Here is a 27,267-nt window from a genome sequence, read left to right on the forward strand (position 1 = left end):
ATATGCAAATTATTATGCTGCCCGCTGATTAAATGGGCACTGCAAGTACATGTCGCGAAAGACAATAGCATTCTGGGCGATGAAGAGATCGTCAGCAGTTTGAAATAATCCTAAATGTCGAAGCCTTATTACGGAAAAGTCGCGGCAAAAAATCAAGCTTCTCAAAACTCTTTCGACGTCACTCTGAACGTCATATAATCAAGCTTCCTCATTACGACAATCGAGCCTGATTTTCGCGAAGAAAGGTTGACCATGATTCAGACGTTTGCTAAAGAGTACAAGGAGTCAATAACCCTGACCTACTATTGTGGTAATCTTCTTCTTACAATCGTCGTCTTTGTATTTGGAACCATTTACTTGTGGCACAAAGATCGAAGGGATCAGCAGAGGCGCTTCCGGGAGGATCGGGAAGACCAAAACAGACGTAACCAAGAAGACCGAAGAGATCATCAAAGGCGCTTACAGGAGGATCGGGAACACCTAAACAGACGTGACCAAGAAGACCGAAGAGACCATCAGAGGCGGGAATGGTGCCAGTTCGCGGAAAGAATTTACACAGATTACAGCAGTCTGAGAAGAAACCAGATCCTAGAGAACATGTTAAAGGTAAAGAAAACTTTCGAAAAATTTCCAATTCATTCTGAAATAACTGGCCTTGATGTTTTGAGATACTGGCTCGCTGATGATCGCCACCGAAATGTTTGGAGTGAGTCACCCCAGCTGAGGGCCCTTCGTGAAGACCTCCACACGATCTTCTTGCAGCTAAATTTCTGCTCTTCGTTGATCCATTTAGGAGAAGTGCCCAAAAATATAACGGAAGAATTACGATATGTAGTGGAGGAATTGGGGAATGTAGCAAAGCCTTTCTTAACAGGTGAAAAACTAAAGGTCGCTTCGACATGCCTCAAACATTTTGGCATGCCGGTCAAGAAAGAAGAAGAAGAAGGAGGAGGAGGAGGAGGAGGAGAAGAAGAAGAAGAAGAAAAAAAGCTTCATGAGTTGGTTGAAGGAAACATTCCATATTTAGACAGCCTAAAGTTTGGTGATAATGATCATAGGGCTAGTTCAACATCATCACCACCCTCTCCTGTAGATTATAGTCAGTCCAAATTTTTGTTTAATGTGAGCGTGCCAAACAACGAATATAATTTCCTCCAGAAGCTCCATGATAATCTAGAAAAGGGAAAAGGTAAGACCCTTTTGGTCAGAAAGTTTAAAGATCGACAAGCAGAGCCGCCTCCAAACTTGACCGACCCTATCGGTGACAAGGATAGCGATGAGGTAGTTCTCGCAAAGGTGCTGCATGAGGTACGTTACTATATCCATCATCTTCAGAACAACCGAGAGCTATGGGAGATTGATGGAACAAATAATGTGGATAGACTATGTCAGGTTCATAACGAAATAACGGAAACATTGAAAGAAAATCCGTTCAAACAATTTTTGAAGAAATGTATATTTGATCTTCAAATAATTGTCAATAATTCTCTAAATGTTCTTGATGATGGTGAGCTTTTTCGCGATTTTCGTAAATTCTGGGTGGAAGAAGTAATGACAAAATTTCCAACTACACCTCCGCCCCCCCAGCCACTACATTCTGAGCAAAGTCCCCTGCATTCTGAGCAAAGTCTCCGACCTTCTGAGCAGTACCGCCAGCCTCATTTTCCTTTGGGATCTAATGGGGAGAATGAGAGAGTTGAATCATTAGAACTTCCTGATTCTTTGCCTTTGGAAATCAATGGGGAGAACAATGAAGACCAATCATTAAATCGTCCTGAAGAAACCAAAGTGTGAAATGTAAAAGATTCCTGCTTTTGGCTACTAATTGAGGATTGCACGAAAGATGTTGGCAGTTTTCAGACTGGTTAAGTATTTTTTTCTTTAGTGTAGGCATATTGTTACCATGCAGTTTTAGAAAGTAGTCTTTTTGTTGCTATTGTTTGCATTATGTTTACTTTTAGTAATAGTTTTTTTCCCTTTAGGCACAGCCAGTATTATATTTACCCATTCCTTATTAGGCATAACTAGAGTATCAGCTCCATGAATTCTAATTTTTCTTGACTTAACCCTTTACACCCTAATATCAGTATGCATATTCTCCATACTGTTCATTGTACATTTCTTAAAGTGCAGACAAAGAGAATTTGTTTAACAATCTAGAGCCTCCTTCATTGGTGATCATTTCCCTTATTCTTGTGACCTTTATGTGTGTGTGATTCAGGGAAGATATTGCAAGTAGAAATTAGATGCTAGTCACTCTTATGAGTGAAAGGGTGAATGTATTTCCTTGAAATATTAGTACTTGGATGCTTATTCAAATTTTCAGCTTGAGGAGGAGTGCTTACTAGAAGTTGGACTCTCAATCAAGGGGGACACTTCTCAAGTTTGCACAGCAACAGGACAAAAATTTAAAGAACAGATAATGCACATAAGACATTCTGTTAGTTAGTACATGGAGATAGAAATCACAGGAACAGGGAAGATACTATTCTCCTGTACTGACTCCTCTGTAGTTGACACTTGAAAAGCTGTGAATAAAGTGGCAAAACAGGTTAATGAGTTAATGGTTTTAGCTTATTTTTTTTCTCTGTTTTGGTGGGAATTTTCCTAATTGCCTTTTGGGCTTGAAGTGTTAAGGACAGGAAAAAACCTCAATAGAACTTACTTTATCACATGACCCCAAATCCCTCAACACCAGTCTCTTTACCACAAAAAATGCGTGGGCTTTGTCTGATGAGTTTAAACTGGTGCCGTTTTCTTCATCTTCATGTATTATTTGAAACAAATTTTGTCTTGTTTACTTCAGTAGTATACCTCTGCCATGTGAAATGAATTTGAGTCGAAGTGCACTATGATGCACCCAGATTGAAATAATCCAACTTTCTTTGGATCTTAACGCATGAGATGAGTGATACAGCAAATAGATAATTACTCAAGGGGCTGGAACTCCTTGTTTCTCTGGAATGTTAAATACAGTATTTCTGTCAGATTTAAAAAACAAATTTTTGGTTAAAAATTTATTCAAACCAATTTTACTTGTATTTCACTTTGCTAGAAATGTTTTGATCCCTCAATTGTTATTTCTTAATTGCAATTGATGAAAGGAATTAACTTTTAAGTTCCCTGCTGGTTTGGAAGATGCAAAGAGACACCAATACATGTTGTTTGTATTATTGACAGAATGGATAGGTCACATTTTCTGTGGCAAGCTGGTATTCCAGAGATTTTCATTAGTACCAGAAGCTTCCTGCCGGTTTAAATTATCAGTCTTTTGTTCTCTCTATGCAACTTGCCTTGCATAACTTATGCTATATGCAAATTGTCTCTACTTTCTTTGCAACCATAAAATTACCAATAAGGTTTCCTTTAAAAATTTTGTCCACATTTCATTGGGAAAGAATATGAGGAGTGATCAGGTGAAATATTGTCATGTTCCTTATTAAGAGTGTCTGAGCTTCCAGAATGAGAGCTATAAAATTTCCCAATTTACTAATGTTTGATTTGTCTGTCAAAAAACTATAAATTTCTTCAAATAGGCAGCCAAGCCAGTGCCCCTGATTGCATAATATTCAATATGAAAGATCCCTTTTGACGAAAGTCTCTGCATTTCTCTAAAGTCTGCTTGGTGTAAATCATCTATTTTCATAAAGAGATCAACAAACCTCTCCACATTATTTTAATCTGACTTTGTTCATTCTTGTTTCCGGGAATGAAAAGGCTTTTGGATATATTTTGGTTTTCATCCTCACTGATAATATCAGCCTTACAGGTTCTTTGTTGTTTGGTTTGCAATAAGAGTCTTTTTAGACCATCAGATTGTCACATAACTTTTGTAATGAAATATGTTAGAGAAAAAGGTTGCAAAGAGAGTATATGATTTTGTGGTGCAGTTGAAAGGATAAATGAATGTGACATTTATTAGGAAATAATTGATTCATTTAACTATTTATATTACAAATGGAAGCAGAAACTAGTACCTTTGTTTTAGTTCACAACTTTGCCACCTTTCAGACAATATGTGTAGAAGCTGAGTACCAGTATGTCAACTTCTGATCTGATGAAAAGCAAGGAGAGAGAATGTGAACTAAACATTCCCATTTCTGGTCACTCTTTTGGGTTTATCAGGCAACAGGCTGGTTTTTCTAGTCTTTGTACACACCAGTCTCCAATCATGGTGAATTCTCATCTGTTAAGGCTTGAGGGTAGTTTGACCAAAGTAAAGTATTCAAATCTTAATGAAATTTGTTGCATCATTGATCATATCTGATGATATATTTCAGACACTAATGGTTGAAAAAAATTTCTTTACTCAGATAAAATCCAGTTATTCCTCCATTTCTACCAAACTCTCCTTTGATGTAACGACCTTATCTCTAGTACTAACGTTAGCTTACTTTTCTTTACTCGACATTGACCTTTGTTGTTTTGGTAATCGGCCCCGTCGGTTGTGATTCATGTAAAAAAAATAAATAGCTTTTGCAACAAAACAAACTTCTGTAAACTTAAATTAATTCATCGCTAAAGTTGCAAGTACATTGCACTAGCAGTATAATTGAAGCTCTACAAAACCCTCACACGAAGTGAGTACTTCAAATGATGAACGATAACTTGAGAAAGCAATGACACGATAAAGGTATACTATCCAATAAGTCTGTGCTCTTTTGCAAGCCTCTTGCATCCTTCACAAATAACATATACATCAATCGCCCAAACAATCTAAAACAAAGACTCGAAGTTGTTTACATACTTTTTTGTTATTTGAAAATCACTTCCTTCCACAAACCACACAACAATTTTAAGACTTTGACGCTTCCATCTAAGTTTCAGAGGGAAAAATTAAGAATGGTTTTCTAAAATACTCGATCCTTTCCTGGTTTCCGACGCATTTTCTTCTTTAGCGATTATTTAGCGAGAAACCGACGCAGGCGCATACCAGCGGTGTTTCGCATCAAACAAAAATTTACAAAGCATCCGGAAACATAGTGCCCCAGCCTTCCTAAGTAGAGCTTGATTTTCGTGAAGAAAGGTTGGCTATGGGTCAGACAATTGCTAAAGAGTACAAGGAGTTAATAACCCTGGTCTACTATTGTATTAATACCATTCTTACAATCATCGGCTTTGCAGCTGGAACTATTTACTTATGGCACAGAGGTCGAAAGGACCAGGAGAGGCGTGCAAAGGAGGATAGGGAACACCAGGAGAGGCGTACAGAGAAGGATATGAAACACCGGGAGAGGCTTGTAAAGGAGGAAAGGGAATACCAGGAGAGGCGTGCAAAGGAGGATGGGGAACGCCAGAAGAGACGTGAACAGGAGAATCGGGAATACCAAAAGAGACGTGAACAGGAGAATCGGGAATACCAAGAGAGACGCGAACAGGAGAATCGGGAACGCCAAGACAGACAGAAACAAGAGGATCAGGAACGCCAAGACAGACGTGACAAAGAAGAGCGAAGAGACCATCAGAGGCGAGAATGGCGTCAGTTCACGGAAATAATTTTTAAAGATTACAGCAGTCTGAAACGAAACCAGATCCTAGAGAACATACTAAAGGTAAAGAAAACTTTTGACAAATTGCCAATTCATTCTAAAGTAACTGGCCTTGATGTTTTGAGATACTGGCTCGCTGATGATCACTACCAAAATGTTTCGAGCGAATCACCCCAGCTGAGGGCCCTTCGTGAAGACCTCCACACGATCTACCGGTCGCTAAGTTCCTGCTCTTCGTTGATCCATTTAGGAGAAGTGCCCAAAAATACGAAGGAAGAATTAAGAGGTGTAGTGGAAGAATTGGGGAATGCAGCAAAGCCTTTCTTAACTGGTGATAAACTAGAGGTCGCTTTGACATGCCTCAAACACTTTGGTGGGGGCAAACCATATGCAGGTCCTGAAAGAAAAGTGCCCGATAAGCCACTTGAAAATATTGTTCCATATGTAAATAGCCTGAAGTTAGTTAATAATGCTCGTCGGGAGCCAAACCAATCTGACTTTTCAACACCAATAGCACCAATTGGTACAAAAGATTATAGCCAGTGCACCAAATTTTCACTAACAATGATGTGGTTTGACAAGGAACATTTTTCCCTCAGGGAACTCCATCACATTCTAGAAATGGAAGAATATAGGACTTATCATACTTGTATCAAAGAGTTTAAAGCACAACAAGTAAAGTCACCTCTAAACTTGACTGACCCTATTGTCAGCAAGGATAGCCATAAAGAAGTTGTTGCAAAGGTGCTGCATGAGATACGTTATATCCATTATCTTCAGAGCAAACTGGAGTCACCAAAGATTGACGGAAGAATTGTGAGTATACTAAATCAGCTTTTTGAGGAAATAACTAAGTCACTACCGTTATGAAGCCATCAAAGACTTTATTAAAGATGTATAGGTAATCTTAAACTATTTGCGGATGATCCTCCCAATCATATTTGCAGTTCTGAATTTTTTAGAAATTTTTGCATCTTCTGGGACCAAGTGCAAGGAATGTTTACAATTGAAGCTCAGCAGCATCTCTTGCTTTCTCTTTCCCTTGCATTCTGTATCTGATGAGGAGAACAGTGAAGACCACCCAGTATATTTTTTTTAACCCTTTAACTCCCAAGATCTGATTGTTAATTCTCACCTCTTGCTGCTACACATTTCCTTGTAAATTGGTTGCAAGAATTTTGTGTTAGATCAGGATAACAACTTTTACCTGATATATGTGACAATTCTCATTACCTGTTTGCTTGATAGTGGGTGGATATTGTTGGGAGAAGTTACATGTGAATCACTTTTGGGAGTTAAAGGGTTAAGAATCTCTAGTATGAAGTGGGAAAGAGAGCATCAATTCCTGCTTTTGACTATCAATTAAGCATCATTATAAGAAAGATGTTGGCAGTTTTCAGACTGGTTACCATACAGTTTTAGAAAGTAGTCTTTTTGTTGCTATTGTTTGCATTATGTTTAACAATAACAACAATAACTTTATTTGTATAGCGGTACATACAAAAGCTCTATATTGCTTTACAATCAAAAAAGAAAATAACTAACTAACAATAACACTAAAACAAAAAGTCAAATGAAAGCGAGTCTGAAAAGATAAGTTTTCAATCTAGATTTAAAAACATCAACTGATCCACTTAATTTAATGTCTAAGGGAATATCATTCCATTGCTTTGGGGCAGCGACCGGAAAGGCACTGTCCCCATAGCTCTTCAGGCGCACATTCGGTACTTCTAATAAATGTTTGCCAGCAGACCTAAGATTTCTTGTAGGGTTATATGGGACTATAAGTTGACTTAAATACGGAGGCGCCAGATTATTGAAAGCTTTAAAAGTTAACAGTAATACTTTAAATGTTTATTTTTATTAATAGTTTTCTGCACTTTAGGCACAGCCAATATTAATATTTATCCATTCCTTATTAGGCTTAACCAGAGTATGCATGAGCTCCATGATTTCTCATTTTTCTTAACTAATGTACTTCCTTGAAATATTAGTTCCTAGGCGCTTATTTAAAATTGCGGCCAGAGGAGGGGGGCTTTATGGAAGTAGGACACTTCATTGAAAGGGGGGTGCTTCTCAAGTTAGCACAGCAATAGGACAAAAATTTAAAATTGAAAGAACAGATAATGCACATAAGAAATTCTGTTAGCATGTGGAGATAGAAATCACTGGAACTAGGAAGAAACTATTTTCCTGTACTGATTCCTCTGTAGTTTACACTTAAAAAGTTGTAAATAAAGTGGCAATAGAAACAGGTTTTCCTTGTGTTCCTACTATTTACAAAATTGAAGGAGGAGGGGGGGGGGGTGGGGGGCTTTTTCAAGAGGAGCACTTGTTTGACGTTATGACCCAATTGGTGGGTACTTATTTGGAGGGGGTTTGGTGCTTTCTATGGGGTGGGTGCTTATTTGCCCAGCTTTTAGTAGAGCTTGGTCAATGTGTAAAAATTGGCAGTTGCCGATTTTTTCAAGAAAAATTGAAAATCAAATCTGGCACTTTGATGGGGCATTTGAGCACAATTTGCCCTCAATTGCCCACAATTTGGAGGGGGGAGGGGGGAAATAAACAAGCTTATCTTCTAAAGTTCAAATGCTGGGGGGATGTTGAATCTTTGATTTGACTGACGCACAAAATCTTTACAATGGCGGTGTGACACAGTCATGAACGTGCATACGAACCTAAGGCAATCAATTGACAACGAGATTTTCTCGGCCCAATGAGTCAGTGGTGGATCTAGGGCAGGGGTCCGGGGGACTGGGCCCCCCCCCCTTATTTTGGGTAAAGAAAAAAGGAATCGCGGACGGAAGATAAGCCGGCAGGGCATGCAACAAAAATACCGCCCCGTCCCCCCCTTAGCTCAAGGTCTGGATCCGCCACTGAAAGTTAACATCCGAGTAAGTGTGCAGAAAAAGCCACTTATGACTTCAAGAAGATCAGTTTGTCCGGGAGCCTATCTATAATTGAACGTTTGCCTCAACTCTTTTCCTATGCTTGGTTTCGCTTCCTCACAATTTCTATTCTAGGTACCAGTCTTTTTTATACCAACTTGTTCTCGAGCACTAACGCTATCATCTCATCATGATCGTTTCTCTTAGTATCAACTGTTTTTATCTCTTGATCCTGATGGAACGCATTGTTTGTTACCTCAAGTTTATTCCGAGATGGAATCTAGTTGGGTTTCCTCTCTCGCGACCTAATCCCATAATAGCTTCAGTTGTAACACTATGGGTTCCCCAGGAAGTGTGCGCTATTTCTTTACTGGGGGAATTAAAAAAAATCACCTAGTTATTTAAGCAATGACTTAACACTGATTCATTAAGGAGGAGACACGGCTTTAAGTGCAAAGAGTAGTTTAGCTAATTATTTATTGTTTGACCTTGGATGCTGTCATCGAACCTGTCCCGATTATACCGAGCAACTATTGGCGTTTGAAGAAACTCTTCAGTTCTAGCAACCTTGAGTAGTTTTTTTATTATTATTATTATTTCTAAGCAATTTTTAAACAGAAGATAAGTTTAGAGCACATATCAAGTACCAAAAAGTCAATAATTTTATAGAAAATTCCAAGAGATGTATATTTTAGACTCTGAGAATGCAATCAGTAATGCTAGATTCGTTCAAGTTCCCCCACTTTGTCAAGGCGTCAAATGAACCGTGTGTTTTATTCCTTTAGACTTGAGGGCATCCTTAAATTCCTCCCATATTTGCGAGCAACTCTTTAAAGTTAAGTTTCAAGCTACCTTTCATGACCGATGTTAGTAACTATCGCGAAGAACGAAAAATAAAGCTTTAACTAACGTTTATATAAAAAGATCAAGAAGTTTGAAATTCAGGTGACAGCTTTTTGGATTTTTGGAATTTTTTTTATCATCTTAATAGCAGTCAGTGAGCAAGTTTCCTGTATGTTTTACGAGTCGGATCTTGCTTAACAACCTGGTCGCTTATCTGCGACGTTAAAAAAGTGTCAGTCCCCTTTTCTATCATTGATTATCCTTCTTGACCCAAATACGAACAATTTGCGATAACCGAAGCGTTGCTTGACACGTCAGGCCAGGTTACTAATTGTATTACTGTCCACCAATAGATCATAACAAGAGAAAAAATTATTTTCTCTTGATCCTAAATAAGAACCGAATAAAATGCGTGAATGATTCACCTTATTATATTATTGAAATTACTCAACGACACTAAGTTAAAGAATTTTTTCTAGTATAAACCACACAGATACCAAAAGTAGTGTACTTTAGTCAATATAACGGAAAATGGTCGGAAATTTAACTCTTGCGCGCGATTGTCTCTTCGGCTTCTCGGAAGTGAATAGTACTGATAATCATTTCCGCTCATACTGGCCAATCAGCGCGTGCGAAAGGCACACTTCACCTTTATGGTAAATACCAACATAACTTTTTTATATTCCTGATGAATTTAACAATGTGGTAAATAGATTTCGCAGTTAATAATGTAAGAGAGAACGAAATCAAATTATGGATAAATAAATATATGAGGAAATAGGGATCAGATAATCATAATGTCAAAAGCTATTTATATAGCGCTATTACTAAATGCGCTTTAACTTAATTACTGCAAACCACTGAACTAAAAGCTATACAAAAAAAGACATTTTAAGCTGTTTTGTTTTTTTATTTTAACTGGCGAAGCTACTACAGGTGTTAATCAATAATGGCAGTGAGAACTAGAGACTGGAGCTGCCGAGTGATCGAATGCGCGGACACCAAGTGTAAGCCAGTTGACTCTTGGAGCGGACAGATATCTATTTCGCGCTCAATTCTCCCATCGATTCCACCAAAAATGTAAATAAACAAGGATACAGAAAAACAACATGTGGTCTCTTTTCCGCCTTTAATGGTTTTAATGGAGCGGGCTAAATTATAAGTAATCTTTCGAAGGATCTTGACAAATTGCAGTTTCCGCTACTCTGACACCCAACAAATGAAACTTTTAATAAGTATCTACTGGACCTCCAAGATAACATTTCCTCTAGAATTCCTGTGAATTTTTCCTGAAAACGGAACAGAAAAGGATTCTAAGACAATCTTTGCGCGTTGCGTATGGAAGCAAGAAAAGGTCAAATAAGTATTCGCGCTGCCAGGTGGTAAGTGTTATGTAGTTTGTCAAAATAGAACCGACAACTGTGCTGATTGTTATGCATCATGCATATTCAATGAGGTTTGAGTGTTGTGAACACAAAAGCGATCACTCACTTGTCACCTTCAAAAGGCCAAACTGTCTCCTTCGCCTTAGAACGCTGAAACCCCACAACTTATCCTTCGAAGACACTTTTTTTTTGACGGGAAGGGAGCCGGCGAATAAACAAACCTATTGGTGCACACATGGCGGATATCGATTCGCCACAGTACGGCGAGGAAGATGAAGAAAATTGCAAAGACGTCAAAAAGAGCAGAAGAAAGCGGTTAGTACCATTTCTACGTACCAGATATATTTTAAAACAGTAATTGCTTATTATTCGCCGAATTCTGCGATAATTATCAGCCTGAAGTCGCCCATTTCCGAAGGTCAGTCATTGCTTACCAGGTATATACATCTCCTCGTTTCTTGGATCTGTGCAAATTCTGGAAGACAATCATATCTATCGACTGATGTTTGCACATAAAACGAAGATGAATGCGGAGATTAGAGAAGGCAAATTAAAAATATTGGTTTTACTAAACGGAGTGAAATATTGCGACTGCTGTTAAAATGTTTTTGTCGTAGATAAGATAAACGACTGACCAAAATGTTTCTCGCGATAAAAAAAACCGCAAGTAAAACTTCCGAACATTCGGAGGAAAGGTCGCGAAATTTTCAATAAACCCTCGGCAGACAAGTCTGTTTATTGTCAAAGTTTTATTAGTCTTTTGTATTGCAAAGCTTTTCCTGATTTTTCAGAAACCCTTCCCGGCCAGCCGGCACAGTGACATGAATAACTCGTCTATTTAACGGATAAATACGAAAGTGCTGGCTGATAAGTAAGAAATTTAGGGTCTTTCCTATTTAGAGACCCGTCGTGAAAGTTTAGCATACTGTTTACGCGAGGCCCTTCAACAAAGCGTTTGTAAACACAAAGCAACTTTAGGGATTTTAGTCTCTACATAAGCTGCTATATTGGATAATAAGTATAATAAGGTTTCATTTGAATGGACTGATTGGGTGTGAAAATACTTCTGCGCAAACATTATCGGCAAATCTTACAGGATATTTTACATGATATAATTTCTGCTTGGCAGGTAATTTACAAATGAGTTGTTTTCCTTAATTTCCTGCTAGTATATTTGAATTAAGTCAACAAAATTACCTTTTTGGTTCCTCCGAACAGTTTGCTCAAACTGGCGTTACGATTTTTGATGAACAGAGAATAATAATACTTTTCACTACAGTTAAAGAGTAAATTATTTAAATTCACCGATTTTTAGCAATTCCCTGATAACTGTTTGCTAAACGTGCGATCAAACAAACCAAAATTTTCTAATCTGCGAATTCTGCATTAGTAAGCTGCGACCTTAAAAATGTGATATTATAAGCTTTGTGGTGGATTACAAGTTAGCCAGCCTCTCTTGTGGTTTGGCGCAAAACCCGCTAATTAGGGGTATGTTTATGATAGCTGGTTAAGGCAATGTTGTGAATAATAATAATAATAATATTGTCATGTTTATCCATATTTCTAGAGACAGTTCACCGCTGTGATGTAAACTGTTTCAAAAACACAACGAACCATTAAAATCAAGTTGTTTTCTTGGTAGGAAGTTTCACATTAACGCGGCTTTGATGCGCAAAAGTCAACAACCGTAAAATTGTGCTTGAAATTGACAACGAACGATTAGATCTGATTGTCGGTGGGCAAGATTCGCCCAGTTACGCGTGACGAACACCGTGCGTGTTTTGTGCTTTCACGTATTGCTTATTTTTGTATGCGAGAAATAAGCCCTCATGAGTGGCAAATTTGTGTAAATTTCGCGTTGGAAAGCCACGAAACGCGCAGAACTCAGAGAAGGGGAGGAGTGAGAACGCTATCAAAATTTCTCTGGCTCCCAAGAGGAGACGGGGGAGGGGTGGAGGGGTTTTGATGGTGCTTAACTTGTTGAACTATTTTTTCCAGCCCCCAAATCTCCCGTCATAACCGATCTTGAAGATGTAACGAAACGCCCAGTTCCCGCCCCCCCCCCGCCTCCCAAAAAGTGAGATGGGAGGGGATGTTGCACGAAAAATCAAAGAACGGCAATGGAGGATATTGCGATACCATTAACCGACCCCTCCCAACCTTGCGTATATTTCTCTAAGTCCACTCTGTTCTCAAGCCCTGAAGAGCCTGCCGCAATTTCCCCCAGACACGAACCAAAGTAAGATGAAGGTAATGAATACATTATGTTTTCTTGAGGCAAACTATTGTTGCAAATGTTAAGAGAACGCCTCTTTGATTGTAGGCAGTATACACTCTTTTGTTACAAAAAGACTATCAATATTTTCATAAAATTATTATAGAAGGGCGTTTTCTAGTTGGTGTACAGCCATTCCCTTCGCCTTAGAAAAATAAATAAGGGGGCCCTTACCAAGTTTTTTTTTTGAAGGGAAGGGGCGGCTGTAACCTCGCCAGGTATTTTAAAGAAAAAATAACAGTTCATTAATTGCTTTTGATCAGACTCTCAAATTGTTTTCTTAACGCGAGTGGAATAAGATACACTCGCTCGCATCGGTTCGTCGCAAACATTATAGTTCTTTTACAGTGGACTTTTTAGTGAAATTCTTCTCCCCCTTGAGATAAATTTTTGCTAAAACAAATCGCAAAAATTTAAACTAGCCAGCAGTTTAAAACGTCGAAACGAAATAACAGAATAACAGTACGCGAGAGTAGTAAGGGCTGAAGGTAATTTTCAGATTCGTTCGTGATCGCGCGTGTGGTAGTGGCCTCACGCGTGATCTCGCATCAACCGTCTTTTGATGTTTAATGGAAATATCTTTACCGAAATTCTTGCACAGCGAGTTTTGTCACGAGATGGTGCTAAGAAACCCTTTCGACTCAAATTCCTAATTCTCTGATAACCAATAAACCCGATCAAGAAACAGACTTTCATAAACATACTTGTTTCTACATTTGCATTTCGTCACGAGCGCGTGGGTAACACTTGGATAGCAGCAATTGGTAGTGTTTAACCTTTAGTCCAGACTGATCTCTTATCAGTAAGAATCATCTAGAAATGTCGTTATGCTATCTGATCATGTTTTTTCCTCTCCAAACAAAATAAAAGGTCTGTCAGAGACACTCCAGATGGCGCAAGTGAAATCGTAAATTCACCGCCACGTTAGTAAACAATTAGTTTGCGATGTTTTAAACTCGCAATCTTTCACATGAAGCGACGCATTTAAGCTATTATGTGATCAACATGTCGTCTTAGGTAGATTTGTTTTGTAACTTTTGCAGTCTAATTAGTTATGCAAGCTAGGCTGATAAACAGCGCACTTCTGTAGAAATCTGTCGTCGGCTGTCTCTCTTGGCAACTTAAAAATGACTTCAATGGAATATTTCGCCTCAAGGATTGAATGTTTTTGATCTCAGATAACATCTGCATCGATTAGAAAAATCTGTACATGGGAAAGTGGAAGACGTAGTAAAAAATTCATGAAGGACTGTTGTTAATGAGGCTTTTGTTAGCATTGCTTGTGAGAGCGAGGTGATCTCTTTCGTTGTTAGATAGGAGTGCGTGAATACAAAAAAACGAACTAACAAATTAACAAACAAACAAACAAACGATAAAACAGGAATAAACGAATACAGCAAAAAATAACAAAACCTGATCTCGTAAATTGTGTGGCCGGCTGTAAAATGCGGCATAAATAGAATTGCTTAATTGAAGCTTTGACGAAAAACAAATAAATTAGTACGGAATGACGTGACAAAAATTGCGTAAATACCTCCGTAATTGGACTAATTAAGACATCCAATACATGACGTTTGATTGATATCTCGCTTTTTTTTTTTCATTTTTTTACTTTATCTGATGTCTCAGATGAAAAATACCGAGGATTTTTTTCCTCAACCGTTTTACACGAAGTTCACATATGGTTTGCCTATCATTTCATAATTAAATGCCATGCGGTTTCTGTCTTAATGGAAATGTGCAACACCGACTTCTTTGAATGGTCTCTGTCAGTGTATATATTTTTTGGGGGCCGAAAGAAAAGATTTTAATGTGTATATTTTTTGGGCCTAAAGGAAATATTTTAATGTATATATTTTTGGGGGCCGAAAGGAAATATTTTTGTGTATATATTTATTGGGGGCCGAAAGGAAATATTTCAGTGTATATGTTTTCTGGGGGCCGAAAGGAAATATTTTAATGTATATATTTTTGGGGGGCCGAAAGAAAGATTTTAGCGTATATATTTTCTGGGGCGGAAAGGAGAGATTTCATTCCGCGGAAGAGAGCTTCTCATGGTTTCCTTATTCGCCAGGAAAAAAAAAAAAGATTCTGAAGTGACAAGGTTCCCTGCAATTTCAGCCCATGAAAAAGGGGACAAGTCCGTTTGACTCGTTGTGAATGAAGGCGCGCAAATTTTGCAATGATTTTAGTATTTCCTTTGCAACATATTGCCGATTAGCGCCCTAAATATGGTGGTATAGGAAACAATTTAGCCAGGAATCTTTAATTTTGTTCAATTAACTGGATTTATTAACTTAATTTCCCGCCCTGTGTTTGAAATCCAAACCCGCTGTTCTTTTTGGACACATTGGATGCAGAGATAGCTTTTCAAGGCAGTGGTGGACGCAATAAGCTAAGAAAAAAGGCACTTATTTGATTGCGAGTAGCGACTATTTCGTGACAAAGGGTGACTCTTTTCACGATTTGCATTTTATAGCTCGAAACTGGGCTTACCCCACCCTACCCCCCTCAAAGTATTTCGCGTTCTTGACAACACATTCATGCAAAAGAAGTATGCAGCGGTTCGTAGTCGAAGATTTATAACAAGTATTGGTAAATACGTCAAAATCCGAGGTGTGTTTGTTTTGTATAGATTTCGATGCAAATGTAGTACGTTCTTACGGACGGCCTCCAGTTCTCGTGGGTGCTTTAGATGAATTTCGCTAAATGCTGCACTGATTTTTCCTGTTCCAGAATGCCGCTGTTTGGGAAAAAGAAATTCGATGAGAAGATCACAAAGAAGTACACTTTTCATGACGTGCTCGGAACGTAAGTGGCCTCACAAGTTATCTTCCCTTATGACAGATGAATTGACACATGCACGAAGCTCTAAGAACTTGTTTTAGCGAGAAGCGCTGCTTGTATTTAGATAATTTGCCTCAAACTCTCGTGCGCAAATTTCAGTGAATTCTAATTGTATTCTGTGTAGTTCATTAACATTTGCGAAATCTCTTTATTCTATCTCACAGTGGAGCGTTTTCTGAAGTTTTCATGGCTGAAGAGAAGGCTACCGGTAAGTTATACGCTGTAAAGTGCATCGCCAAGAGGAAACTTTCCGGCAAGGAAGAGGCAATAGAGAACGAAATTGCTATCTTGAAGAAGTAAGTCAATTAGTAATATAAAACAGTTCTTGTTTTTGTCGTGATTCGCGTAACGCCTGTCCAGTCAGCCAGAAAAGGATGTTTTCACGATCGAAAGGCGTGTTGTTTTCTGTCTGTTATTCTGTAAGCTGTTCTTTGCGCAGTGAGATCACTCATGTTCGTCCATTTTATTTTGTCTGCAGGGTGAACCATCCAAACATAATTAAACTTTGGGAAATATTCGACAACAAAACACATCTTCATCTAGTGATGGATTTGTAAGTATTTCACTTTAAGCTTGCAGCGCTGCAAAAATCTATCTCATAATGTTCTGCTTTCGCTTCAAGTTCATAATTTTATCGTGCTATCTAGGCCGTAGAATTCAGTGAATGACCAGTTATTGTTCGATATAAATTTCGTTAAAAAGCACGGCCGATGAAGGATTTAACCAGCATGGTGTTGCATAAATAAGGAAAGACGAAAACAGTCTGTCGTGACACGTACGGAAAGTTACACTTGAAAGGAACATTCGACGCAGAAATGGATTCTTTCTCGATATGACAGAAGTGTTATGTTGACTTAATGAAATCATTATGGTAGTTCCTTTATTTACGCGGTTGTTGCAAATGTTCTCGTGATGGAAAATAAAATCGTGTTATCTGACGTATGGGGTTTAAAAGGTGTTATCGTTTCGGCATTGGATATTTTTAACCTGACACCTTCTAGATCTGCCCGCGTATCAAATATCGAGGTTTTCTACCTGCACAGAAATTGAAATTTCAATGTTAAGAATCAAATGAACGCCTTTTTGGCTACCAAGATCTTTTCATCTTTTGAGTTAAGTTCATTTCCCATTGTTTTTGTGTCGTGAAAAGTGAATATCGTCAAGTCTCGAGGGACCATCGTTAATAAGTAGTTAATTTAACTTGGAAAGAATGAAAAGCTCCGAACTGTGGCAACAAGACTTATGTAAACAGACGAAAATTCTAAAATCCAACAGCTTTTGGTTGTCTCCTATCCAGTCTAATATTCTCACAATTACTCGTTTGAAAATTATGCCTACGTGAGACCTTTCACGAATCGATGATAAATCCATCGATGGTATTTTGACTTATCTTGCGGAGCGATCGCTCGATTGAGGAAATGTCGTAGATATCCGCACTTTTTTTTTTCCTTACGAAATTTAAGACAACAGGAAAATGGACGGTAATGGTTCGAATTTGCCTTTGCACGAACCAAAATTTAATGCGTATGCAAATGCAGATCTTTGTGTAGTTGTGAAATATAATTCAGTTCTCATTAAACAGTTAACGATGTGAATTAAAAAAGGCGGCAAAAAGACCTGTAAAAGCAAAGAGGGCAAACCGGAAAAATAATTGTTTTTCTCGTTCTTCACAGCGCCGAAAAAATCTTTAAATTTTTAGCGCTTTCCTTAAAATCACTTATCATATTAGTCATCATTTTCAAGGTGTAAAAAATACATTAGTATTCAAGTTCAACCAGCTGTTGTTGGTTCACCGCACAACAGCTGTTAAACACGACTCGTTAATTTGTACAGATTGTGAATAATGGCAATTGAATAAATACTTCTGATTGGAAATAATTATGGTTTCTTATCTTTGACGACAATTGACCAGAATTCTGCTTTTCAATAAATATTTTTAATCAGGTGTAAAATAATTTTACTTCAATACAGCAGAAATGAATTTGTTTGCCCAAGAGTTGATGGTGTGATTTTCATTATTTGAGATAAAATTCATCTTTGAAATTGTATTGTTAACTACACAGTCAATCTAAAGTTTTAATTTTTCATGTAGAGGTGTACGCATGAAAAAGAATATCAAAGATTCAAACAGCTGCAGATGTGCAACAACTTCCTTCCAACAAATAGGAGAATGTGGGAAGGGAAGTCAAAGGTTGATGGGGGGGGGGGGGAAGGGTGGTGGTATAATTTGTAACCATTGTTCTCTCAGTATATTTCTATATATTTCAAGGTTACATAGCAACAGAAAATATTCTGTCCCACAAACTTATTTTAGAAATTGAGGAAAAACATGTTTTTATGGGAATAATTTTTTTGTTGTAAAAAGCACTAGATTTAAAAGGAGAAATCTGGAATGTCAAGTTTGGCGTGGAGTCCTTTATTATATTAGTGCAATGATAGGTGGATGAAGGAGAGGTGTGAAGGTGCATAAGTGCATTGGAATGACAGAGATATTTCTGATTGTTCAGAAAGTGCCATTACCAAACCTTCCTGTGAGAGCTGTTTTTCTCAGTCTTCCCCCCACCTCAGTCCTGGAAATTCTAGAATTTTAGTGAACACTCCTTACGAAAGATGAAGTGTACATTATTCAGCAAACTGGTAATAAGAATGCCCAAACAAAGAACTTGTCATCTTGATCTAACACCAAATTTTTGAAACTAATTTATGGGGAAATGTGTAGCCAGTAGAGGGCAAAGAAACCTGGGCTATAAGATTATTACTGTGATTGAATGTGCATAGGATATTATACAACTTCCTTTAATTTATTTATATGTATATGTTTTTGTGTTAGGGTTCAAGGGGGAGAACTGTTTGACCGCATAGTTGAGAAAGGTAGCTATACAGAACAGGACGCAAGCGACCTTATAAAACAGATTCTGGAAGCTGTAGATTATTTACATGGTCAGGGGATTGTGCACAGAGATTTGAAGGTTAGTAGTAATAACAAGGGGAAATAATTTGGGTTTAACCCTTCCACCCTTAAGAGTGACTGGCATCTAATTTCTCCTCACCATATCACCCCTGAATCAAACATGAAGGTCAGGAGAATAAAGGAGCTGATCACCGACTAAATAAGCTCTTGATTGTTGGACAAATTCTCCATGTTGGCATCTCAGGAAATGTCTAGAGAGCAGTATGGAGTATATGCATACTGATGTTAGGGTGTAATGGGTTTAAAAAGATATGAAATGAGCTGATATCAGTAAACAATGAATAGGATTTAGCACTGACATGTTCAGAGAATGTTTCTCCTTTTGGAAATAACATGTAATTATAGATTGAGTGTGCTTTATCCGTGGAGGAAGGAAAACAGGGCAAGTCAGATAACCTTTTGACCCCAAAAGAGTGACTAGCATCTAATTTCTCCTTACAATATTACCCCTGAATCACACATGAAGGTCACAAAAATAAAGGATTTAATCACCAGCTAAAGAAGCCCTTGATTGTTAAACAAATTCTCCAAGGCAGTGCCTTTGGAAATGTACAGAGAACAGTATGGAGAATTTGCATACTGAGGTGTATTTAAGGGTTACCAACCCTTACAACGAGAATTAAACCTGACAACTACAATAATATAATTCAACCTGCACGTCCCAGATGCTATGTTGGAGAATTGACCGAGGATCATAACAGGGGTTACAACCTCTGGAATTATTAAATCTGGACACCATTTTTTTTGTATTTTTGGGAATCGGAGTGCTGGATATTCTAAAGAGACTTTCATATAATCTAAGAGAGTTGGCCTATACATTCAGTATTTCCAAATTCTTTTGTTGCCACATTATTTGTGTTACAGATGATGTATCAGAATTTTTTAACCACAACTATTGTCAATGAAGATTCTCTCAATCTCCACATTGTTTTCATTTCATTTTTTGTTTTTTCTTCCTTGTTTTGTTTTGTTTTTTGAACTGTCTTACCAACTGCATTTGCTTGCTTACATGGAAACATCAACAAGAGTTTCATAACTGCATTACCTCTGTGGTTAGAGAAGATTTACCAAATTAGATTAAGCTTACACAGTAGTTCTAGAACCTGAAAAATTTGTATATCACAAAAGTATCATGCTGCTTATAAACTAAATGAGATACATCATTGTTATTGTGCTAAACAGTAGGTGGTGGTTTTTTTTTATTTAAGAGCTAACATTCAAGCTGAGTTTATATTAGCTTGGTTAAATTAATTAAGTTTTTCCTTTTCTTGTTGTTTTTCACTGAATTAGCTTTTTCACCAAAGGCAAGGTTTAACCCTTTCACTCCCAAGATCTGATTAGTAATTCAGCTGCTACACATTTCATTGTAAATTGGTCACAAGAATTTGGTGTTAAATCTAGATAATAACTTGTTACCTGATAAGTTTGAGTAATCTCACAACCTGTTTGCTGGATAATTTAAGGATACTATAGGGAGAATTTATATGTTAATCACTTCTGGGAGTCAAAGGGTTAAAGAGGGTGACACTTAGTAGTTAAAAACTAATGAACTTGTGGCCCTCCATAAACATTGTTACAATTTAAAAAAAAAAAACCTTTTATATAGAATTAATAACCTAATTAAGAATTAATTAAAACCTAATTAAAAATCACAATTTACAACAAATCAAAATCTAAAAATTTAGACGTAAAACATATTGCTCATATCATGCGATTGACAAATAAATTATCTAAAAAAGGAGTAAAAATCTTATCCCTATGCTGACTTAATTTAAAATGTTTATACAAAGCATTCTTCGAATTATTTACAGATTGAGAGGTGCATAGCTTAAGGGGGAGGTGATTCCAGCTTCTTGAGGTTGTTACTGAAAATGTACGGCCTCTGCAAGGAAGCCTCTGAGTAGGGATGAGTACATTAATGAACAAAAAGCAAATGAAATAACAGCAATGTTACAAGAAGTGGTATTAATTTATAATATTTTTAGGGAGGTTGGGGGGTCATCAATTTACATTCTCAATGAAGAACTGTTGCTCTTGTTAAATTTTAAAATTATTTTTCAATTGCAGCCTGAAAATCTTCTTTACTACAGGTAAGCTTTAATACCCTAAACCAAACATTTAAATAATTGACTGAAGTTATTCATAGGTTTTTTTGCTAATTTGATTATTTCTGTAATATCGGTCTTGTGTTTGCTGAATACTTTCTTTTCAGCTCACTAAAACAAGTTTATGATTTGCACTAAGTTTGTTACATGCAAGTTCACATTGATTGTTTTGTCTACCCTAATTACAGTCCTGATGATGACTCTAAAATAATGATCAGTGATTTTGGCCTGTCCAAGACAGAAGAAGATGATAGCGTGATGGCAACTGCCTGTGGAACCCCAGGATATGTTGGTAGGTGCATGAAGTTTGAAACGATTACTATATTGTTGTAGAAAATGTTGTTGTTCATTGTGATTTTAAAGATAAGAGAAGGTTTAATCATTTGTTTCATGATGTAAGAGTTAGGCTAAGCAATCATGGATTGGTTGCAAAATTTGGACTGCTATACTGCCAGTCTTCCTTGGGCATCTATGTTGTGAAAATTTTTAGGGGTCTTTTGATTTTGATGGACTTTGCATTTTAGGACTTTCCAATGACCATAAAAATCTCATTAACAGACTGCAAAATCCAAAGGATTTGTTTTTTCATGTTTAGAATCTTGAATGAATCCTTACTGTTTTCCAGCAAGGAATTTTGATTAAGGAAAGCAACATTGAAACAAAGTGTAACCTTACTGTTGTCAGATCTGGAAAGGACCCATCACTGAGGGGAACAGCATAAAGTTATCCATAGTGGAAAAAAATTCTTTCTCAGTCTTGTCCACTTCTGAGCCTTTTAAAAATCGTGTTACAGACCCCACCCCAAAAACAACTGATTTATAATATCCTTCCCTTGAAAACCCAAGAAGCATGGCAGTGAGTCTAACACCTGAGCTACTGCAATGGGATATTAAATTAAAATGCTTTCTGTTCTCTGCTTGTTAGTTTAAGGCAGAAGGGTTTTGAAGTGTGTTGCTGATATATTTCATAGGTTCCTTTCAACTTTCTACACATATTTTTGTTTGTAAATGTGAAGAATATTAAGACTAGAGTGTAAGTGTACTTGATTTCAGATTTAGTTGGAGTTGATCTTTTTAACTCGTGAATTGCGCGCATGCGCAAGAGCGAGTTATAGGTACGATGTGGGGAATAGCATTCGCTCGATTGGTCGATTCCTGTAAACTTTTTTTAGATTTTAGGCTTTTGAGTACATTTGATAGTTTTTGGCGAGCAATAAACAGACGAAATGGCGACCTTTGTTGCTAAGAATAGTGGTGGGGTGAAAAAGAAGCCAATGATAATCTTAAAAGAGTTTTTTTTTCGTTTTAGTTTCAACAAGCGGCGCCAGCGACTGGCAAGCATTCAAGGATTCACACTGAAATAACAACAACCTTCGTTTTTCATAAAATTGTAATTTACAATCCTTGAACTTGAAAACAATCCGAAGATTCATTGAAAATATCACTTACTGCGAAGCGCTCGGAGTTTACAGATGTTCAAAAGCTTTTTCTGTTATAGCGTGAGATTGAGGACAAAATTGATCATTACGTTTCGTCGCATGTGTTTTTCCTGTGTGAAGCAACAAAAGATGTCGGCGACTGACTAAATAACAAGTTAACACGAAAATCAAATAACACTTAGACAAACAATTTTAGCTACCGATTTTCAGTGAATTTTTAAAGAACAATTTTCTTGTAAGTTTCAAGACAATTTGAAGATTCAACATACATACAACGTACTAAAATGCGAAAATTACACACCACAAAATTGATAAATAGGCCTGAAATGAAATTCTATCTTGTTATTGATTATACGTTGCCTAGCACGTGACTTAAATCTACCCAGGCGGAGATCTAAAATGACGGTGGCAGACTTGGCTTAGTTATATCACTCAAAACTCGTTCCCGTTTGTCTCATTTGATAAAGAGGGAATCGTTAATGTTTTCATTAAGACAGTATTGCCTTGACTTTCTAATATTTACAACGAAAGACAGTAAATTTCACTTTTCACCCACATTTACTTCCAACCTTTTCTTTTGAACCAGAAACAAAAATGATAGACGTTTAAAACACATTACATCATCCACCTTGTTAAATGTAATAGCATGATCATTTCAATTGTAATGCCTTCTTGTCCCAACGTTACTTTGTTTCTTTGCTACATTAGCGAACACTGAACTACTGCTCGTACTCTAGATGACAATCAACCACAAAATTCCCTAAACCAGATAACATTAAACATAATCTCAAAAATCATGTGTCAATTCACGAGTTTGCTCACAGAGCACTTTGATTTCTTTTAGCCCCTGAAGTTCTCAAACAGAAACCTTATGGAAAAGCAGTAGATTGTTGGGCTGTTGGAGTAATTTGCTATATTTTGTAAGTTCATTTTATTATTATTGTAAGTTATAATGATGATTGTTTTTTTAAGGAGATGGTCTTTTTATCAGCACTCTCGAATCCAGGCTGAGAAGTCTGGGTTCCAGCTAATGTATCTGTCTTACAGAAACCACCCCTTCCCCTGTCCACCTTTATGCTGGTGAGTTGTCTGGGAAACCTGGCAATGTCCCTTGCAGTGGATTACCATCCCTTCAGGGGAAGGGTAATATTCATGCCACAGAAAGTAAGATCAGGTACTGAGATGTAGGCCTCAGGTTTGAGTGCAGATTTTACCATCAACTTATTTATTTTCAAAGAAAGATATGCTTAAATTTGGAGCAAACTTATCCAATAAGACAACTTATGTAATGTTTGCAGACTTTGTGGTTATCCTCCATTCTATGATGAAAGTGATGCAAACCTCTTCGCACAGATCATGAAAGGAGAGTATGAATTTGATACACCGTACTGGTAAGCATTAGAAAATAGAATAACAGAAACGAAAACACAACAATTTTTGGATCAAAAATTACATGTTATTTATCTTTTCATGTTCAAAGTTTGCGTTCCTTTGTCAGTGCAGGGCATGGTAATCTGTATTAAAGAATTAATACTGAGGGAAAACCAAATGTAAAGCTGAGATTAAATTAATCTACCGTTCCTTCGAACTTTTCGAATTTGCACGAATGTTAAAATAAATATTTATCTATTTTACCACGAAAAGGGTTTTAAAGGATCTCAATCCCTAAGCTACCTGTTCCTTGGGCATTGACTGATTTGCCTTTTCCGGGGAATTTGTTCGCCTCGCATATTGCAAACAATTTTCCCAGCTTAGGAACTTTCAAGTAACAGAACAGCTCGACTGAAAATGGCCATTAAGAATTTTCTCACCTCAACTTCACTGGAAAGACTAAATCTATTTCCGGTTGAGACAATAGAGAACCGGAAATACCTCTGCGTCCGTTGTTGCACCTAGTTCCCTGTCTTAAATCCAAACTACTTCCGGTCCTGGTATTATTATGATCCTTTTAGGAATGCCGTCAGAAATTAATCTTATTTTCTGGGATGTCGCTACACATGTACGTTTTGAACTATACTGATTATGTGTCGATCATTCTTCTAACGGACTTCTAATATCATTTTATTTCTCAGGGATGACATTTCAGATTCAGGTATGAAGTTAAGTTTTTTTTTCTTAGTGCATCTCTTGTTGTTGCAACAGACGTTTAAGATTGGTGGGTGGATGAGACGACTTTTGTAGTTAACGCCAGTTTAACGCTTTAAATGTTAAGACTGATCAGCATCAAATTTCTCCCTAACAACATCACCCCTGAATCACACGTTAAGGTCATGAGAACAAAGGAAATGATCACCAACGAAAGAAGCTTTTGATTGGTAAACAAATTCTCCTTGACAGCATCTTAGGAAATGCATATAGAACAGTATGGAGAATATGCATACTGATGTTAGGGTTTAAAGGGTTAATGTTTTTTGCTTGAATTACCTTTCAGCTAAGAATTTTATTGAGCGTTTACTACAAGTTGACCCCAAGAAGCGGTTTACATGCAAGCAGGCTCTAAATCATCCTTGGTACGTACAGTTCACCAGTATTAGGTTTATTGCATTTGTTGTTGTTTTTTTTAATAATATACGAACACGCCTGGTTGGTAAATGAAGGCAAGGTATCGAAAATACATATATTTACAGAAAAAAGCCTAGTGTTCTTCCGGCATTTTTCAGGCCTTATTCTCTAAGCTGCTTAAGTGGTGTTCATTACTGAGAAGGTCGCTCTCATATTCACGGTGTTCTTTGTTTAACTTGTGGCATGTCGGGTACAAGATGTTTTACCATAAATTGTTGGGATATTATTCAATATCAGTATCTGGGCAATTGCCCACCTACCCCTCCCCTAACTCAACAACAGTCAATTGACAACAAGTCAAGGTTAATGTTGGGTTAGGGGAGGGGTAGGTGGGTAGTTGCCCAGATACTGATATTGATGTTAGAGCTGCTAGAAGGCTCATTTTATCTAACAGAGAAATAGAAAAATATACGTCGGCCGCATTCGATGTCTTGTGGCGCAGGATTAAAGCGGGGATTCCAGGGCCCATGTTGCCCGCTCGTGTAGCCAATCAGATCACAGGATTCGTTTCATCTTGGTCGTTGTCGGAGCCAGCTCAGCCAGTCGCGCTGACGAAGAGCTAATGCTCGAAACGTCAGCTTTGATACTCTTTACGGTGGCCAATTTACATTATCAACTTAGTTGATAAAACCAAATTATCCAGCTTAGTAATGTTTCCTTATAATTTCTCATTGTATTTGATAGGATTTCTGGTGGAGAGGCTCTTGATCGTGACATCCATGCATCAGTTAGTGAACAAATAAAGAAGAACTTCTATAGGGCTAAGTGGAAGGTAATCTTCATGGATGAAATCCTTACCAATAATAAAACAAACCTGAATTGATGCATGTATGTATTATATTAATCTCGCACCCAGATCTTTCCACCTCTTGGCTGGGAGGTCTGGGTACGAGACTAGTGTTTTATATTTCAACGAAGAATGGATCCATGTGGGCTGCAATTGTTTTGAATCTGTAAAAGGGGAAGGCGAGAGATTAAAGAAATTATTACATACATGTCTCAGTTATCTGCAAAAAGAAGTGGGGGGGGGTCACCTCCGATGGACTGACATCCCAAGGGGGGAGTGACAATATTCCTAGTCATTTCATACTCCAGAGAGTGATGGGCTCTTACTGGTTGAGTCGCCTGGCTCCTCAGCTGACCAGTTCACCAACTATTTTCGTGATAATGGCAGTTTCTCTTTATTCACAGCAAGCGTTTAATGCCGCAACAGCCATCAACCGAATGAAAAATCTTCAACTTGGAGGGGCCGACAAGCCGGCTGTAAACAACAATGGCGACTGAACCGAAGCAGCTGGTCTGCAGTGATGGTCTTTTTTAAGTTCTTTCTCACTTCCTGTCGGTAAACAGGCGAAGAAAGGATCTGGGAACGAGGCTTATGTAAACCCCTGTAGATCAGGCGTTTACGAATTTGTAGATTAAAATTTCCATCTGCTCATTTAAAAGCAAATATTTTGCTTCTTTTTTGTTCCATATGGAATTCATTTCAGTCGTCGAAGTATTTGTAATAATTCAAAGAAAAGTCGAATAAGAAATGCTTGAGTTTAGCGAAAGAAATATATCAAGGAACACAGTGTAGTTAATATTCCTCATCAACTATTATGAAATATTTTGTAACCGATTTGTTCTATGTTCGAATTCCGATAGCGTCAGATGAAAACTTAAGTGTCTTTGAGACTGGAAATGCGCAGTTCTGCGCAGTTCAATCTCTAGGTAATTTTTTTAAGTGCATGAGCTCCTACCCCATGCGCTAGGTCCCCTTGACAACGGTCGAGAACTGAATCTTGGTAATTTCTGACAGGAAGTTTTAAACGCTTTGTAAATCTCTCTGAAGTGCACAAGTGTAGTTACAAGAAGTACTGTTAGTTTTGTGGTTAATGTTAGAATACCAGCGATGGAAGTAGGTTCAAAACCAATCAAAGTTTCTTGTCTTGCGATCGAACCAGGACTCGAGGAACGAGGAGAAAAGTTTCTTTTAAAGACATCTCTTTTCCTTTAGCAGCTTGTTTTGAGAGAAAATTACATTTTTCAGCGGATCACCTGCCGAATATTCTGATGTGCCAATCGATACAAATTTTGTTAGATTTATCATGTCCCAATTCTGGTCTCGTTTTTTTAGGAGTCTTCCAAATTTTGATGCTAGTTTCCGTTTTTAAATACATAAATTACTCGCTGTTCTGAGTGAGACGGTACATGTGTCAATGTATTACAATGAACTTATTGATCTTTGCTAATAAAAGTATGCCTTCTGAAATCTCTCGATTATCATTTAAATATACTAAGCCCTTTGACCTTTAAGAGTGACTAGCATCTAATTTCTCCATACGATATCGACCCTGAATCACACATTAAGGTCATGTGAATAAGGAAAATGATCACAAATTTAAGAAGCTCTTGATTGTCGAACAGATTCTTCTTCTCAGAAATTATGCGTAAAGAAGAGTGGTGAAAATATGTATACTGC

At 37.5% G+C, this 27,267-nt stretch overlaps 3 protein-coding genes across 4 annotated transcripts; all 3 read left to right on the plus strand.

Annotated features, from left to right (window-relative positions):
- Positions 1-252: 252 nt before the first annotated feature.
- On the plus strand, positions 253-2,552 carry LOC149044702 (uncharacterized). Its single transcript, XM_089207239.1, has one exon. It carries the CDS (start codon positions 253-255, stop codon positions 1,792-1,794), a length of 1,542 nt encoding a protein of 513 aa, XP_089063365.1. The 3' UTR covers positions 1,795-2,552.
- Positions 2,553-4,952: 2,400 nt separating this feature from the next.
- Positions 4,953-7,593, plus strand: LOC113686636 (uncharacterized). The gene has a single exon (XM_027204285.2). It carries the CDS (start codon positions 5,034-5,036, stop codon positions 6,357-6,359), a length of 1,326 nt encoding a protein of 441 aa, XP_027060086.2. The 5' UTR covers positions 4,953-5,033; the 3' UTR covers positions 6,360-7,593.
- A 3,080-nt stretch (positions 7,594-10,673) lies between these two features.
- LOC113686538 (calcium/calmodulin-dependent protein kinase type 1) lies at positions 10,674-27,057 on the plus strand. 2 transcript variants are annotated; one of them, XM_089207265.1, is made up of 13 exons: positions 10,674-10,920; positions 15,617-15,691; positions 15,892-16,023; positions 16,206-16,280; positions 18,558-18,696; positions 20,766-20,788; positions 20,992-21,095; positions 23,086-23,161; positions 23,540-23,632; positions 24,314-24,333; positions 24,673-24,751; positions 25,488-25,575; positions 25,995-27,057. In XM_089207265.1, the coding sequence occupies exons 1-13, from the start codon at positions 10,841-10,843 to the stop codon at positions 26,085-26,087; spliced, it is 1,077 nt and encodes a 358-aa protein (XP_089063391.1). In that variant the 5' UTR covers positions 10,674-10,840; the 3' UTR covers positions 26,088-27,057. The 2 variants fall into 2 exon arrangements, with proteins under 2 accessions (XP_089063391.1, XP_089063392.1); XM_089207266.1 differs by lacking the exon at positions 10,674-10,920 and adding an exon at positions 15,206-15,496.
- The last annotated feature ends 210 nt before the right edge of the window (positions 27,058-27,267 follow it).

Source organism: Pocillopora damicornis, chromosome 5 (genome assembly GCF_964200805.1).
Source record: "Pocillopora damicornis chromosome 5, jaPocDami1.2, whole genome shotgun sequence".
Taxonomy (NCBI): Eukaryota; Metazoa; Cnidaria; class Anthozoa; order Scleractinia; family Pocilloporidae; genus Pocillopora; species Pocillopora damicornis.

Excerpts from the sequence above, each read along its gene's own strand:
- LOC149044702 (XM_089207239.1), top strand. The coding sequence starts at position 253 with ATGATTCAGACGTTTGCTAAAGAGTACAAGGAGTCAATAACCCTGACC.
- LOC113686636 (XM_027204285.2), top strand. The coding sequence starts at position 5,034 with ATGGGTCAGACAATTGCTAAAGAGTACAAGGAGTTAATAACCCTGGTC.
- LOC113686538 (XM_089207265.1), top strand. The coding sequence starts at position 10,841 with ATGGCGGATATCGATTCGCCACAGTACGGCGAGGAAGATGAAGAAAAT. Across the intron at positions 16,281-18,557 it reads CTTCATCTAGTGATGGATTT|GGTTCAAGGGGGAGAACTGT; the intron begins GTAAGTATTTCA and ends TTTTTGTGTTAG. Across the intron at positions 20,789-20,991 it reads GAAAATCTTCTTTACTACAG|TCCTGATGATGACTCTAAAA; the intron begins GTAAGCTTTAAT and ends CCCTAATTACAG.